Below are 17,801 nucleotides of genomic sequence, written 5' to 3' on the forward strand. Positions count from 1 at the left end.
TCAAAACCATATTTTGCTGGTAGTTTTCACAAACCATTAATAGGCTCGGGCTAGGGTGAGAGAGTTTATCATGTCTCTCACCAATGGGCAGCTGTTAAGGGCCTTTAGATTAAATGGTGTATAGAGTTTATTTTAAGCTTTCCATATCAGAATATTTTTCCTTTTGTCTTCTTCTAACTTTTTCAACCTTGATTTTTTAACTTTCTCCGTTTCAAGTAATTCTTTTAATTTCATTTTTTGACAAAAGTAATTCTTTTAATTTTTAATATTATACTACCCGCGTCCCTAATTATAAAACCTTGTTTAATCTCTACATGTATATCAATCTACAATTTTGATCATTAATATCTTTAATTGTCTATTAGGAAAAGCTATAAAAATTTAATATTTTCAAAATACTCATCAAAACAAGATCTTATATACTAATATTTACATTTATATATCATTAAAAAAATACGGTCAAAATAAGGTAAATAAATAGTACATTTTTGTCAAACAGAGTTTTATAATTAGAGACAGAGATAGTACTACTTACTTCTATCTTTAAATATAAGATCATTTTTTAATTTTCAATCAATTTTTTTTATCTACATAATCCTAATTATTTTAACTACTTTTTTTTTCTATACTTTACGATAAATGTTTTGATAAACCTAAATAAATTTGTCCACAACTCCAAGCTCAACCAGTTAAAATGCCTAAATTGTTAGGTCAGACGTCATGATCGTGGTTCGAATCTCGTCTCCTTTACTTGAGTGTGTGAGTTTATAATGGTTTTGTCATTTCGTCTATCCAAAAAAATTAAACATAAATAAATACTCTCTCTTACACGATAAATTTATAAAGTGTGCACATTTTGCATTTGTTTTCACCATCAGTTTAATCTGGTTCGGGGGTCAGTTCTAACAGCAAGTGGTTGCAGTCTCCTCCCAATCGCGAAAGATCGAACAGAAATCATCCCTACCAAGTTCAGTATTAATCTTCACCAAATTAACTAACAATTGATAAAGAGTACACATTTTAAAGCAACTAAAAGTAGTACTTTTTATTAAAAAACAACAATTATTTAGTAAAAAATTTATGCAATTAATATAAAATTATACTCCGTAACGTGTGCCAAATTGCACATACTAAAAAACTCATTTATAAAAATAACCTCAATTATCAATAAATTTATTAGTATTATCACCAACTTTATTAATTCTCGTGATTTAATCAATAGAGTCATATTTATTTATTTATTGTGTTTCTATTAATTTTAAATATTATACTCTCTCTTTTTTTTTTGACAAAAGAGGGATTTTAAAATTAATTTTATTTTTTAAAATTTTATTTTGAACTTATTTCTATTTCTTTTTTTTGTTTTATAAAATTCTATTTCAGTTTTTATACCTTATAAAAAAGTTAAACATAAATAGTTTTTATACCAACTACACATAAATGATAAATGGATAGAAGAACACATAAAAAATACGCATTTTCTTAAGGTTCCAGTTCCACTTCGTTCAAACAAAAAATAAATAGTGATCCATGTTTTAAAGTATGCATTTTCTTAAGGGTCCACTTAGTCCTCCTTCTTTGCCTGGGCGTCATTCATCTGTGTAAAGAGTAGGGGTGCTCAAATTCAAACCAATCCAAATAAAAACTGATAACCGATCCAAAAAAATCGAAAACCGCAAAAAACCGAAGTTTTTTGGATGTGTTTGGATATTCTTTTGTGAAAACTGCGAGATCGGATCGGATTTCAGATTGATTTCTTAAAACCGATCCAAACCGAACCAAACCGCATACATATATTTAAGTGGTACACCGGTGAGGGACTTAATTGAACCCTCATCCTAGAATCCACCTATATTTTACATCAAACTTAATATTTATTTTGTCAAAAATGTCAAACTATTTTGTAGTGTTTTTTATAATATTTATATTTATTAAAAAAAATTACAATTTATAATTTGGATATCCAAAAACCAATCCAAATTAAACCGCATAATATTGGATCGGATTGGATCAGATTTTTTTTATTTGTCATCCAAAACCGAACCAAACCGCAAATGAATTTATTTTTGGATCGGATGAGTTTTTGCCTCAAAACCGATCCAAATCGAACCGCGAGCACCCCTAGTAAAGAGTGCACAGAAGAATAATAAAGGATTAAAAGAAATTTTAGATTAAATAATAAGGGTAAAGATAGAAGAAAAGACAATAAGCTATAAGCTCAAAAGTTAATTGAAATAATGTTCGGAAAATAAATTATAAGCTAGTAAAATAAGCTATAAGCTCATAATAAAAATGTCTACCAAACAGGATTTTTAGCTTATAAGCTAGATTATTGACCTTCCTAAATAGAGCCTAATTTTTTTTGTCAAATTTATTATTGCTAAATTTATGTTGTAAAAATAAAATGTTGAATTATAAAAAAAAAAGTCTTAATTACACTTATGATCCCTTATCTTTATTTTAGGTTTCAAGTTCATCCCTTATGTTTTAAAAGTTTCATGTTGGTCTCTTATATTTTCTTTTGTTGCATAGTTAGTCGTCCCGTCAAATTTTAGATTTCAAGTTGGTCGCTTATGTTTATTTTATGTTTTAAGTTGGCCCCTTATGTTAATTTTAGGTTTAAAGTTGGTCTTTATGTTTTAATTTTGTTTTTTTTTAATTAAAAGAAAATGACATGGAACATGATTGGACAAACTTAAGGGACAAACTTGAAATTTTTAACTTGAAACTTAAATAAAAAATAAGGGACCAACTTAAAATTTTTAAAGATAAGAGATCAATTTAAAACTTAAAATAAACCCAAAGAACCAAAAGTATAATTAAGCCTAAAAAAATAATGAGAAAACGTTGAATTAAAAAAGCTTAAAAAAATAATGAGAAAACATTGAATTAGAAAATTTAAAAGGCTGGTTTTGATATGACATGAGAAGAGCATGGACAATATTAAGGTGCTTTACGTGTATCTTATAATCATACCAATAAACGGTTAGGATTGATTAATAAATGATGCACCCGTGAGCTATATGAATAGCATGCCCACGGTAGAACGCGCCTTAATAATCAAATCTCCAAAAAAAAGTTATCAATAATCAATAATTATATTAATAATAAATTGCTTTTTGTCTTTTGTGGCTAACTTGCTTAAGTGTTTATTTTAACCAAGTTAGTAAGTTTGGTGCAAATTGCAAAGAAACCTTATATATATATATATATACGGAGTATATTGCTTTCCCTATCATCACAATTAGCAATAAATAATCAATTATCCGAAATTAAAACCGATTATCTAAAATCACCTTAACAAACAGAAGAAATGATTATGATTATCCAAAATGAAAACTAAAGTGGTCTTAGATGAGACAATGACCTTGATCATAATTCAGCAAATGAAATTACAAATTCTTTTCAATTATTACATGCTAATTAACAGTTTGGCATTTGCTTGCTGCTTAATTAGGCTCACTGGCCACTGAGTTGGACTCTAATCACCCAAGTCCACCCAACCGAATCATTGCCCATAAAAACCACCATTCTAATAATTAAACAAATGTATTAAATATTAATTAAATTAATTAACCAACAACCACAAGTGGAATCTGATTAATTAAATAATTAATTAACCACAATAATAACAATAACAATCATAATTAACTAAAATTACAAACAACACAAGGTGGAAGCAAGAACCCTTTTAGACAACAAAAAAACCACCACCTGAACCGGATAATTTACCCATCGAACCCGGTCTGACTCCAAACAGCATCACGAACCCGGCTCAAATCACGACCCTTCAAAGTTCGACCCACACCCTCAAAAACCGATTTCGCCGCCATCTTACGGCTACGCGCCAAGTACTCATGCGGCGGAACCATCTCCGAATCATCATCGTCGTCGAAACTATCGTCATGTAACGATTCAACCGACTCAACTCGGAGTATCTTACTCCAATCCGGCACGTTCACCGGCAACGATGTTGCCATGTGTCGTCCACGTGGCGACGACGCAACACTCTCATGCGAACGGAACTGATGCACAATCCTCGCCGTCGCTGACGTGGCATCACTCGCCGGATCTTCAAACGCAAGTGATAAACCACCTAATTGACGGTTTTCGTCGCCGTTCTGAGTAATCCGACGCCGATTCCGATACGACGATCCGCCGTTACTCTCAGTGGTGGCAGCGTTTGGTGATTCCCACTCATCAGAGAGATTCAAGTCAACTTCGCCGGAATCTCCGGCAGCCGTGGACCAGATATCCTCTTCCCGGAGCTCCGATGGATCGGCGGCAGTGGAGCCTTGGTAGTGAGAGTAACCGTATGTTCCTAATAAACGTTCGCTTCGGCTGGTAGTTAATTTCCGACCTTTCGCCATATACGGTGGCGGAATTAGGTTGCGCCGCCGAGGCTATTGAAATTATGAGAAAAATAAAAAGAATTATTCACAAATTTTTTAATATTTTCTACTACTAATGTTATGAGTCCATTGCTCTTGAGCTTAAACTGAGGAAAAATGGTTGCAACTTGTTCTCTATATATAATGTTGGAATTTCATTTGAATTTGAGTTTGGTCTTCATTTTAACTGAATTTACTCTTTTCTAGTGTATTATTATGCATGGCGAACAATAAAAATAGATGGATGGTATGAGTAGTAAATAAAATGTAGATTCATTAAACGACTAATGTATTTAGTCTATAATATAGATAATATACATCAGTTATTTAATTAATCTAAAAAGTCAATTATATTTTTATAAGAAAGATCAGATTAAAAAATGTTAGTCTATCTGACACTAAATGTGATACTTATTTCAGCTAACACTCGAGCTTAATGTTACTTTTGTTGATGACAATTATAAACAATTTTTTTTTTGTTTATTGAATAATTATAATGTATCTGGTCTATAATATAGATAAGATACATCACTTATTTAATGAACTTAAAAAATTAATTATTTCTTATAAAAATGATCGGAGCTACCAATTCGATTAAAAAAATGTCAATCTGACACTAAACGTTGATACTTATTTTAGCTTAAACTCGAGCTTAATATTAATTTTTCTGGCCACAATTCTTGACAAAATTCAACATTTTAGATTCATTAAATAAATGATGCATGTAATCTATATTATAAATCATATACATTTTACTAATAATTATGGTCAAAGTGAGTAGTTCACAATGCTGTGATAATTGATTCTTTTCGCTAAATTAATACACTATATCTAATTATATTATCATGAATTCATAACTGTTTGATTGAGATCAAACAATTCAAAATTTAAAGACAATAGTTTCTATTTTTATTATAAATCATTTAATCAAAATCAAGTGAACCATAAATCTATAGTTGTGTGACTAAACCCACATCCATGAATTTCGAGAAAAGATTATCTCAAATTGAAAATAAATTGAGGAAATAATGTTGGTATTTGGACTATTGGATTGTACATATAAAACGATATTTAAATCTAAAAGAAATGGATTAAAGTTGATTGATGATTTAGATGTAAAAATTGAAGAAAATTGAGAGAAAATAAATTGAGAAAATCCTTTATCATGAATTTCATATGATAATTAGGGATGTCAATGGGTGCACATGGGTGCGGGTTTGATACTACCCAAACCCCCACCCATATATATATTCGGATGCCACTCAAACCCAAACGCAAATGTTGTTCGGGTGTGAAAATGAAACTCATACTCACACCCGATGGGTTCGGATTTTTTCACCCAAACCTGAAACCCGTAACAAGAACACGCATAATTGATTATCTGCACAAACCCGACCCAAACTATATTTGATAAAATGCAAAATGTAGCATAATTTGGTAATATAGTTTGTAAATTTCAAAATAGTTTTTTTTTTTTTAACTAAACAATTCATCAAATGTTATCATCACTACGTCATGCACCAGTACAATATTCAAAAACTTAAAAGGATGACAATACATAGGGTAAATAGGTAAGTTAATATATAAATGAGTGAGTGAATGAGTTTCGGGTGTGAGTTTGATACTACCCAAACTCACACTCATATATTCGGGTGCCACCCAAATTCAAACTCAAACCCAATTAACTCGAATTTCACCCATTAACTTTGAGTTTGGATTCGGATGGGTCTATCGAGTTTAAATTTTCATGCCATCCCCAATCTCTAATGATAACTTGATTGTAGATTTAGGTAATGACGACACATGACATTTAAAAAATGAAATGGAACATTAAAATATGAAATTTTGTCCGTTAATGGCACGTCAGTGTGGTAGTGTGTGTGGGATAATAACTCGTTAATTTTGAGGTAAGAGAGAAGATAAATGGAAATGCACCCAAATTGAAACATGTGAATACTGACTTGGACTTTCCATTTTCAGACTCTAATCTCATGTCATGCCCACCACTCAAACCCATGAAAACGATTTTGCTGCTTTTGTTTTTTCACTTTGGTGTCAATAGTGCGGGGTAAAATGGTCAAATCATATTTCCAGTCTTCTACCATAATAAAAATAAATACTGTAGATAAATTTCGGGAAGAACAAGAAATAATGATAGTTTGGATTAACTTATTTACTAATAAAAGTTTGTTTTAGCTTATATTTGTAAGTTATTCAATATTGTATATAAAAACAGCTCATACCCATATGCACAAATTGTTTCTTTCTTTTACTAAAAAATAACATATATAAACTTATATACAACTATAACACAAGGACTTAGCTGCAAAATAAATTATTTATTCAAATAGGCCTTAAGTTTATTTTGATTTTTAGTAGTCTCTTTAAGTGACCTGACTTTTTTTATTTGTGTTAACTCTCTCATTTTATAGATAAATGAGTTTTGATAATTTAAAGTTTGATTAAAATCAAGAAAAGTAAAATTTGACAAAAAAATTATTCTAACAAAAAATTATATTTAAATTTTCTCACATGATTCGTTCATTAATATAACTCATTAGCATTTGAACTTAATTATTTAAATAACATGTTTATCTAACATGTATCCTTTTTAAGTAGACCTTACATATTTTTGTTGCAAATATTAATTTAGTCCTAAAAATTATGTGGTATCATTGCAATGTTATTTGAAATATGAAATTTGTGTATGTAACATATTAAAAATGTAAAAAGTTATATTCTTATCATTAATTTTGTATTTTTATTAATTTTTTTGGTATGCTTAACTAGTAACCAAGACATTGTTTAACATAACTCTTGAAATATCATTACTAGTAGCACAAATCTAATAAAACCATCCAAAAACTAATAACAGTTAGTAAGTTAAGTATGGTAGAATTAATGCTGCAAAATAATATTTAGATTTTAGCTAAAATAGATATATTCAACGTCCGACATATTTTAAATAAGATTATTTCAAACAAAAGTTAAATAATTTCAATAAGCTTGTTTCTAAATAAGTGAGAAATTAGAGATGCAAACATGAATTAGATCGAGACGACGTATGCCAACTTTGTTTCTATACAAGTACACGTTTGTCAACTTAATTAAGTATTTCTTCATTCATATGTGCCATTTTATTAGACGACGTATGCTTTCTTTATCTGTGCCACGTCAGAAAACAATGACAAGTTATAACTTCTTATTTTGTATATAAAATAAAAAATTGGCAAATTCTATGCTACATGTGATAATTCTTAATGTACCGGTACATCAGGTAATTAAATTAATATGCAAATAAATATTTTTTTAAAGAAAATCATTTTTCTTATCATCAAAATGATTATAGTAACTAAATATTATTCATCAAAATTGTCAAAAATATTAAATTTGATTTTTTTTGAATTTTTATTCATCATTATAGTCAATATTGAATTTTTTTTCTAAGAAAATATTAGAAAAATTAGTATCATGCTTATAAACAATATATTGTGTTTTTTCTTGTGATATTATTTTTAAAATATAATAATCGGTTAATAGTTTTTTAATTCATAAAAATAATCGTTAATTTATCAATTTACTGACTTGATGTACCGGTACATTCAAATTATTCGAATGTACCGTAGAAGCTCCAATAAAATTTGGTAACATTGCTCATGTGGTAAGGAGTTTTTTCATATTCTGCAGATGAATGAGTTCAACTCTTGTGACCGTTGGAAGAATATCTTTAATATTAGGTGAACAATTGTAAAACGATGTTGGTCGATTACACGATATTGATCAATCTCAAGTTCTCAACAATTATAATTGATGATTTGAGTTATTAGAGTTTTTTTTTTTTGATAAACAATTTGAGTTATTAGAGTTGATTAATCTCACTTTATGCGAGACAATGCAATGGTTAGAGTTAGAAACGCCAAGTCTTCGATCATGATATTTGAGTTAATTAACAAGAGATTTGATTGCTTACGTTGAAGCATTAAAAAATTGTAAAAATTATATAAGATTTTTCTATGAAAGAAATGCTAAGTCATTATCTCACTAAAAACAATAGAGTTAATAATATAGTATATATTAGGACATCATAGTTATAACCATAATAATCCCATAATTATAAGTTACAATACTCCATTAACCTTCAAAGTTTTTTTTTAATTAGTCTAACAATTAGAATTCTTTTCTTAAGATCCGAATTTTGGATTTCAACTTCTGCATATATAATGTGATGATCTCCTATTTCCTTTCTTTGATATTTTTGTTTGTTGTGCTTCTCTGCTGATTTGATAATTTGTTTAACTGATTTGTGATGTTGAATTTCTTGTTGTTATGGATTGGTTTAATTTCTTATTTTTAGGGTTAATTTTTAATAAGCTTAAGCTTGAGGGGAATCCTTTTAAAATATTAGGAAATATCTTTAGTTTTTTTTTTTTTTTGGTTTTTATCTTTAGTATATTTTATATCATAGTATCTAGCGTGATATATGGTCTCTCTCTTATTAAATTAAATTAAAAAAAAAAATTGAAAGAGAGAAAGATCCTTAATTTCTAAATCCACAGTACTAGTAGTATCTAAGAACACTATTTACATGTTCAAACTTGAAATCAATCCAACAAATCTTAAACATCCAAGAATCTTTGACACGATCATACCTTTATCAAAAGTGTCTCAATAATTCTTAGCACAGAAACCTTTACTTGTTGTCAGGAAGGACAACAACCTTTTGCAGAACAAAGTATGCAGCAGGGTCATGGTAGTTATGTAGGACTGTGTGGCTTCAGGTGTTCCTAGGTGCTCTCAAGTTGGAAGTACCGTAATTATGGCATTTTAGAAAAAAAATAATAAAAAAACTATTTTCTCCGGTCTCATATATATAACTAAAGATTATTTTTTTAGTTTCATTGGATAACTACTTTATTTTATCTATAATATGGACTAAATATATTAATTATTCAATAAATTTAAAAAATAATCATTGTTTATATATGAGATTAGAGTGGAGATATAAAATTTTATCAATTGAATGAAATATTAAATTGGCAAACATGACATACTGTACTTATATAAATATTAAAAAACATGTCATATCATTTTGGAAAAATAACCCCAAAGGCCCAAAATAAATTTTATGGTTATTATTGTGTTAAGGTTATTTTATTCCCATAGTTCCCATAATTTTAAAGTTTTGTATAGAACATAAATAAATCATTCTTTTAAATAATTATTAAAGAAAACCAGAAATATTTAGAAGAAACCAAACATATCTTTAGCCTTTCTAGCAACTTTTTCTTCCATATAGCCTATTATTTGATTAGTGAGTTATAAGTTCTGATAAATTTCTATGGACCCTCTCATAATTTTTTTTTCTATGGACCTTAGATTGTGGAGTAGCAGTAAAGTGGGTCTCACACACACATAACTTTCAACTTGACAGGAGGCCCAGTCGGAAGTGGTTGCATTTTGCAGGATGGGCCCTAGGCCCAACTTTACCTATAGATGGGCCCCACTGTAGCAAACAGAATCCTATAATGTGTTTTTTTTGTTATGATAGAATATATATGAATTTTTTACCGCCGTTAATCAATGGTTAATTTATGCGGGGAATTTGTGAGGAACGTAAATTGAGTTTTCTTCTTATGATTAAATTATACGTAGGAGTCAAAGATCAAACTACTAATCATATACTTAATGATCAGAACAGTTGTGGCCGACATAACTCCTTTTCACTACGTACGACGGTGGAGAAGGGGGTTGTGCATGTAGACACACCGACGCTCAAGTCAATATTTGCATGAAGTGAAGGTTTTAAAGTGTAAGAAGAGAATACCCGACCCTTCTGCATGAGAAGAGTATATATAGCCTCATTGCGGATCCAAAACCATCAATGTGAGGGAAAATCTCGCATCATTGACATTAATGGTTGTCAGAATGATGGCTGAAAAATCATGATTGACAGTAAACGGCAATCATTCTGTTGTCGGTCGTAACATAAGTGTCAACTCCTGTGAACATTGGACAACAACGTGTGGCTTTGGACCAACGTCCAATTGAACTGAGCTCGACATCTAAGTGGGCCGAGCTCAACGCATAAGGGAACCATGCTCAACGCCTAAGTGGGCCGAGCTAGACGCCTAAGTGGGTCGAGCTTGACGCCTAAGTGGACTGTTTGCTCGACGTCAAGCCAAACTTAGTCTCAGTCCATAATACTTAAGAAGCTTGATTTTTTTTTTTACCACTTCAACTAATTCATTATTGATAGTCTATTTTTCTAATACCCAGTAGTTTCTCATTCATTTATGATAAATTTTAATGTCTTCAATAGATGGTTCTTCTTGAATCAATAGTTGACAATTGTTCAAAATATTTATCATATGTTTCGTATTAATGTGGATCACTACTTATCATGCTTCTACAAGACCAATTTCATTGCTTTTCTTTCATCATTATGTATAGACATATAGTCTTTGTCTCAAAATTATTACCACTTTAATTAAATCGTACTTGGTAACACTTCACATGCATTTGGTATTTTTTTTTTTCTTCTTTCGCTATCAGTTTAATTTGGTTCGGAGGACAGTTCTAGCGTCAAGTGGTTCCAGCCCCCTCCCGATCGCAGTTGTGAGGAATCGAACCGTGGTCCTCCCTATCAAGTTCAGTGTCAATCACCACTAAATCAACTAACGATTGATACATGTATTTGGTATTTGTTGGACATGAATTATACGCTATAATTAACTGTATCATGCGGTTACTGTTTTTAACCATTTGATCATAAATTAATGTTTGAGATTATTTTCAAAATCTATTAGTTTATAATTTAAATCGTGGGATCATAATTTAACGTCCCAAATTTAGAACAGCGTAAAATTACATACTGTATTGACAACTGATTATTATGCAAATTAGGCTTTGGCGGCTCACAAGTCACAATGGGATGACCCACATACCCTATTAAAATAATCCCACATCTTAGGATACTTTGTTTCATACTGAAAATTCATATATAGAATAAAATTGCAAGTGGATTGATTATAAGCACAACAGTCCCCAAAACTTGACCCACTATATGTTTATGTCTTCTTTATTTTATAAAATAAGAGTCAAGTTAAACAGTGCCCTGATACACTTGTTAAATATACTAAAAAAAAGATAAAATTAATGTTTAAAAGATAATTTTTATATTTTTAATGTATTAAATAAATAAGTTTTGAGACAAAATTTTCATATTAATATATGCTTAATTAATGTTCTGGGACACTGTTTATATTTTCCATAAAATAAATAAAAATTATACAATGGGGTGTTTAGTTGCGTCAGCCATTAATCATAGTATTATTCTTTTTCTCATGAATATTTTCTTTGGTTCCATTATATATCTAAAGTACAAAATTAGATGAATACATTTTTTTTAAGAGTTTAATTGTTGTGCACCGTCGGTGTAAATCTTTTTTACACATACATTCAATGACGCGTTGCCACATCATTTAATGAATGTGACACATCATGTGTTTTTAATGACCATACATGATGTGTCGGTATATTATTGGACGCATGTGCAAAATAACTTTACACCGACGGTGCATATAAATTAAATTCTTTTTTTAATATTATTTATATTATATAGTTAGGTGAAGCATTTTAATTCGCAGAATAGAATCAGAATCTCATACGTTGTTTGAGGCATCGCCTACAAAATGTATTAAACAAACGAAATTAAACATATGCAACAGAAATTATGATTTTTTTTCCATGTGATAGCATGATTTCTAGATGAGTTGGAGTTGGATATACTTGTTTGTGACAAGATGACAAATTTAGATTAGATGTATAGTACATGGAATTATTTTCATGAATAAATTATTTTATGATATTAAAATATTTTATATGAATCAATTGGATCCACCAACTGGATCAACAACTTGAATAATGATTGTACTAAGGTGGAATCTATTGGATTTTTTTTAAAGTGATAGAAAGGAAAAAAAGATTCACCTGCATTATACAATATATTTACTTTTGTTGAGAAGGAAAAATGCCAATATGTTCTTGAATGCTTTGTCTGGTAAGTAGAAAATTGTTTTCAAATCCTCACGTTTCTACATTTCCTTTTTTTTTCCTGCTTTTTTTTAATGCATGCATAAAACCATTTCAATTCACTAAAAATAAGAGAAACAATGCAAGATAAACTAATTATAAATTCAAAGACTAGAGATGAATGAAGTTGCTGTTGCTAGACATTGAATGGAGTTGCACATGCTTTTGGTAGACAATGAACATTTTTTTTAATGAACTATCATAAGGTAAAGGTATATTATATGCTCTTGTATTGAGTTGATTCAAGTTCTTTTTTGTTTATTATATAAATAAAGAATAAATAATATTTTCTTTGAGATATAATTGTGCTAGAAAAAACAAAGTTAGTAAAAGAAAAATATTTCAACAATTCCCAAATCACAATATTTAGTGAAAAAAATTAGTTACTAACTTCACGTTTTTTCTCCTAAACCTTCGTTACTAGTTTAATGTTGTTTAGTATATGCTAAGCAAAATTTCTCAAACATAAACTAATTGTGTTAAAATGATTAATCAGTTTTCACAGTACCAATGAACAATTTGTGGTTGACTTTAACTCCATCGCAGCACCATGTTTGCTCCGTAGTGGAAGGCGAAACGAGCTTTATTACATGCAAGATAATTTTGATATGATATACTTTTAAAATTGATGGTGCTTATCAATTATTGCACATAATTTTAATCACAATTGGTATACTTGCCATAGTGGTTGGAAATATTGCCTTGCACTGAAGGGTTGCGGGTTCGAATCCTAGTCAAGACAAAATTGTATTATTTTTTAATAAAAATTGCAAGATAAAATGGAGGGAAAACAAATTAGGGTTTAGAGTTTGCCTGTGTATACAAGCTTATAATATAAAAGATATAATATAATAATATTTGTAAATATTATTGTCGTTGTAATATCCTGAATAATTAATTAATAAGTTATGATAGTTTACTCTATTAATGGTAATTAGTATTTAAGATAGAATCTTTTAGCGAAGATATCAATGACACAAGAGTAATAAAGTGGAAGCCAAGGGTGCCTGAAAATATAAGAACAAGTACATAGGTCTATTAAAAAAATAAATAAATATAATAATCATAATAATAATAATAATAAATAATAAATAAAAGAAAATACTTTTAAAAACACTTTCCCTTTTGTTTCTCTCTCGGCAACATCTAGAAACACTCATTTCTTTTGCTTTTCTTCCATTCCCATAGAAACAAGATTTTTCATGTGGAAAATTCATGAAGGTTAGAACACATGAACCTGATGTTGTTAGTTCTGTGCAGGATTTTGGAGGTTTAGTCCCATAGTCTTGTAATCAGAGACACTTTGGGGGTAATTAGAATGGCTAGAAGAAATTCAATAATTTTCCTTGATTCGATTTAGAACCTTAAAGGGAATGAAATTATTAATTGATTGTTTATGTTTTTTTTTTTTACAAGCAAAATTGAATTATAAAGGAGTAGGCGTATTCGACATGTCCATGTGTTATTTGCATATACCAATCTTATTGAGTAGTTTTAACTCTAAGTTTTCATGCCTTGTGCAAATATTACAGTTATGAAAGAGACTATTCATCATAGATTTGAACGAGTTCAATTTGAAAGCGATTTAAAGTTGTTTGGTTGGTGCTATCCATTCGAGAAGACGGGACAATTTGGAGTTTAATTTAATTGTTAATGACATTATTCTTCTTATGTCATCTGCTTATGTAAAGTTTGAGGTTAAGTTTATTAGTGGACAAACGAAGTTGGTTGCTCATACTCTTGTTAGGGCGACCAATATTTAATTTGGGTTAGTTTTCATAGATTTGAGATTATTCTCTTATGTATTGAACATTTATTAGTTAATAATATGATTTATGTTTTTTTGTTTAAAAAAATGATTAATGAGTCTTATCTAAGGATATATGAGAAATGTTTGGGAAAATTTAAATTTATTTTTTGGACGAATAACTTTTTTTAAAATTTTATTTATTTTTCGGCTAAACTCTAAATTTACCAAGTCTCCTTCTTTTGAGAAGGATAATTAACACAAATAAAAAAACATATATTCTAAAAAAAATATTCTTCTCTTATACTATTAGAATGTGATGTTACTCAATTAGGACTTCTCTTCATATATTTATGGCAATGCAGCACACCACATGCCTATAAAGTGCTTGGAAAGTAATGGTCCCCTAATGAAACTTGTGATTGAAAATAATTTTCTTAACATATGAATCTTAGATGTCATTATCATAAAGAAAATGCATATTAGTTCTCACAAAAGTGAGTAAAAAAGACTTTGCTAAGTAGCCAACTCCTTAGCTTCCTGAGACTCTATGATTCTATATATAAAATCATGAAATTGGATTAATATATACAATAAACCATACAAGATTCTAGATGCAACATCTCATGCTCTTGACATCAAAATATAGATTCAAACAATAAAATAAAATAATCGGCCACATAGATTTATTTATCTTACCAATGAATTGGTCCAATTGGTAAGGATCTTGGTCCTCTTAAGCATGTGGTCAGAAGATCGATTCCTGACTCATGCGTATGGAAAAGATTCGGTTGGGAGGGGGAGAACCCATCTTGTGAGCCACACAGGTTCCTCAACGAAGATTGATCATCGTTAACGACAGTGAAAACTTCGTACAAATATCAGGCTAAAAAAAAAACCTTATCAAAGATGGCTCATGGCTAGATTAGTCCTTATCATTGGAGTCCACCACCACGTACAAGTTGCAACAATTGCATGATAAATTTGTGAACATAATTCAAGGGTACGTAATTGCCTATGCAGGTGATTCTATCATATTTGTATTAGGGGCCACATAAAAATGTAACTGTCTCAAGATAGGTAACTCTCAATCATACTCTTTTGAATTGTTATTTTCAGCTGAGGCAAATTGAGACAACCATGACATAGTGTCTTAAATGTCTTGTACCTATCCATATACAACTTCATCATTTTATTCATCACTTTGAAGGATATCTGAATTTGTAGGTTCTTCAATTAAGATATATACCTATGACTTCAATACTAAAACTTTAGTTTCATTTTCAAAGCTAATTGGATTCCTTAAATGTTTGAACAGATGTTCAATCTTTTTTTTTGGATACACAGATGTTCAATCTTATGTTGATGTGTATAGAACATAGAACATTTTTTTAATTAATGAGATTAACCTGTTAAATAAATATATCTTAAAACCTTGAGTGTTAGTCCTAGTATATCTAGCATTCTAGGGTGTGATCCGATTGACTTGAACACAGACGGTCGGTTCATTCGCCATCTTGAAATTGGGTTTGAATTTATTTATCATCCTCATCGTTGGAAGTTGGAATGCTTGATTTGAAAATGTTGTTTTGCTTGTTGTTGTTAGACGCAACGAGTTGTTGGTTCTTGAATCAGTTTCATGTAAATGATTAGTCCATTTACCAAAATATAGACTTCTAATTAATCTGTTAGGACTGTGTCAAAAAAATAAAAAATTAGTCCGTTAGAATTAACTAGAAGTTAGATATGTTTCAATTGTTGGAGTTGTCATACGTTTTGTATAGACACATTGAGTTGAATTTATTTCTCCCAGTTTTCTATATATATTTTTTCTTTTTCATTAATATAATAAATAGATATAGGCAAAGGAAAATGGTGAAATATATTTTATCCCATGATGTATAAGATACTCTTCGCTTAGAAAAACAAAATCACTTGATCAAAGAAATCGATGAATATTCATCTTTAAGTGAAATAAGTTTTATAGCTTGGTGTTGCCAAAATAAAAAAGTTTTATATCTTGATAGAAAACATGACCGTTTAAAATTTATATTGATAATAGATGGAAGAAACAATCACACTTTGCTTTTTTTTTTTTGTCGGTAGCTTAATAGGTAGAAATTTCATTTTTAAGTTGAATAAGTGGATGTTCGAGATTCAAATCTCGGCTCATGCATATAAAATGCAATGCCCCTTACAAACTGAGCTAAGCTCGTGATAACAATTACACTTTGCTCTTTGTATAGAGATTAAGAGAAGATTGACACACTAATTAAAAATCTAACCAAAATTGTATAACTACTTCTATGCTTCTAATAAAAGAGCAAGAAATTTTATGTCTCAATCCAAAAGAAAAACAAAATTAATAGGACATAGAATTTTCTTTCTAAATTTTCTAAGTCCTACTATCAACAATTCAACAGAGATATGATTAACAGACCCAATTCTCTTAGAAAAAAAATACTTTCATTTTCTACTAAATAAAAGATGCCCTTACAAAATTATAATTGTTTGTTTCTTCTTACTATTATAATAAGAAATCCAATACATGTCTCTATTAATCATGACCCCATTAACCAATTCCAATTGGTTAACATAGCACATCAGAGATAGCTAACTTACACCACTCTTCACTCTACATAATAAAAAATCAAATCAATGGCTATTAATTAATTATAACTTGCAAATCAATTCCATTTATGTAACTAGTCAAGAGAGATTCCCTTCCTCATCAATTATTTGCCCGGCAATATGATTTTCCTACAAACCAATTCACCACCATAAGCCATATAATAAACAATTCACTCAGGATATTGCATTTTATAGGTATGATCAGAATTCGAATCCGAAATTTTCAATTTGTTCGCCAAAAGAAATGACTTTTTAATAATTAAACTACTTAACAAAAAAATTCACTCTATTCTATATATCGTGGAAATCAAGACATGGACTTTTAAAATTCCCTACATCTCAAACTATTGACTACTTTTTTTTTTGACAAAAAACTATTGACTACTTTTTTTGAACAATAAAAATCGAAAAATGTTTATATGGTCATAATCTTTTGGACACATTATTTAGTCACACATACATCAAAATTTATATTATTTAATTATTTAAAAAAGATATGCTATTTAATTATTTTCTCTTTTAATCTTCTTTTAAGTATGTGAGAATGACTAAATACAATATTTAAATGGTTGTCTTTCTCATAAAAATCAAACTAAATTGTTACATCTTTATATGGTCCATCTAGTCATCTCATTTATGAATCTTTTCTTCTCTCCCTAAAGTTTTTAGCTAGCTATTAAATTTTAGATAAAAAATCTCTAACAAGTTACTTTCTTCAAAAGCAATCATTCTATAGCTTAGCCACACTACAACACTCCATTATTACTTGTTTAAAATAATATACTAAGAAGAATGAATTATCAATTTATTTTCTAAACTATCATTCTAAAATTTAATTTCTAAATTATAGAAATACAATAATTAGCTTAGAGTATATGAAAATTCATCAATTTAGTTCCTGTTAAGATCTATCGAGTGTGAGTTAAGTTTGATATTGGTTG

The 17,801-nt window shown here is 29.4% G+C and overlaps 1 protein-coding gene across 1 annotated transcript; it reads right to left on the reverse strand.

Annotated features, from left to right (window-relative positions):
- Positions 1–3,355: 3,355 nt before the first annotated feature.
- Positions 3,356–4,566, reverse strand: LOC123897787. Its single transcript, XM_045948568.1, has one exon. It carries the CDS (start codon positions 4,368–4,370, stop codon positions 3,729–3,731), a length of 642 nt encoding a protein of 213 aa, XP_045804524.1. The 5' UTR covers positions 4,371–4,566; the 3' UTR covers positions 3,356–3,728.
- Positions 4,567–17,801: the final 13,235 nt, after the last annotated feature.

This window comes from Trifolium pratense, linkage group LG7 (genome assembly GCF_020283565.1).
Source record: "Trifolium pratense cultivar HEN17-A07 linkage group LG7, ARS_RC_1.1, whole genome shotgun sequence".
Lineage (NCBI taxonomy): Eukaryota > Viridiplantae > Streptophyta > Magnoliopsida > Fabales > Fabaceae > Trifolium > Trifolium pratense.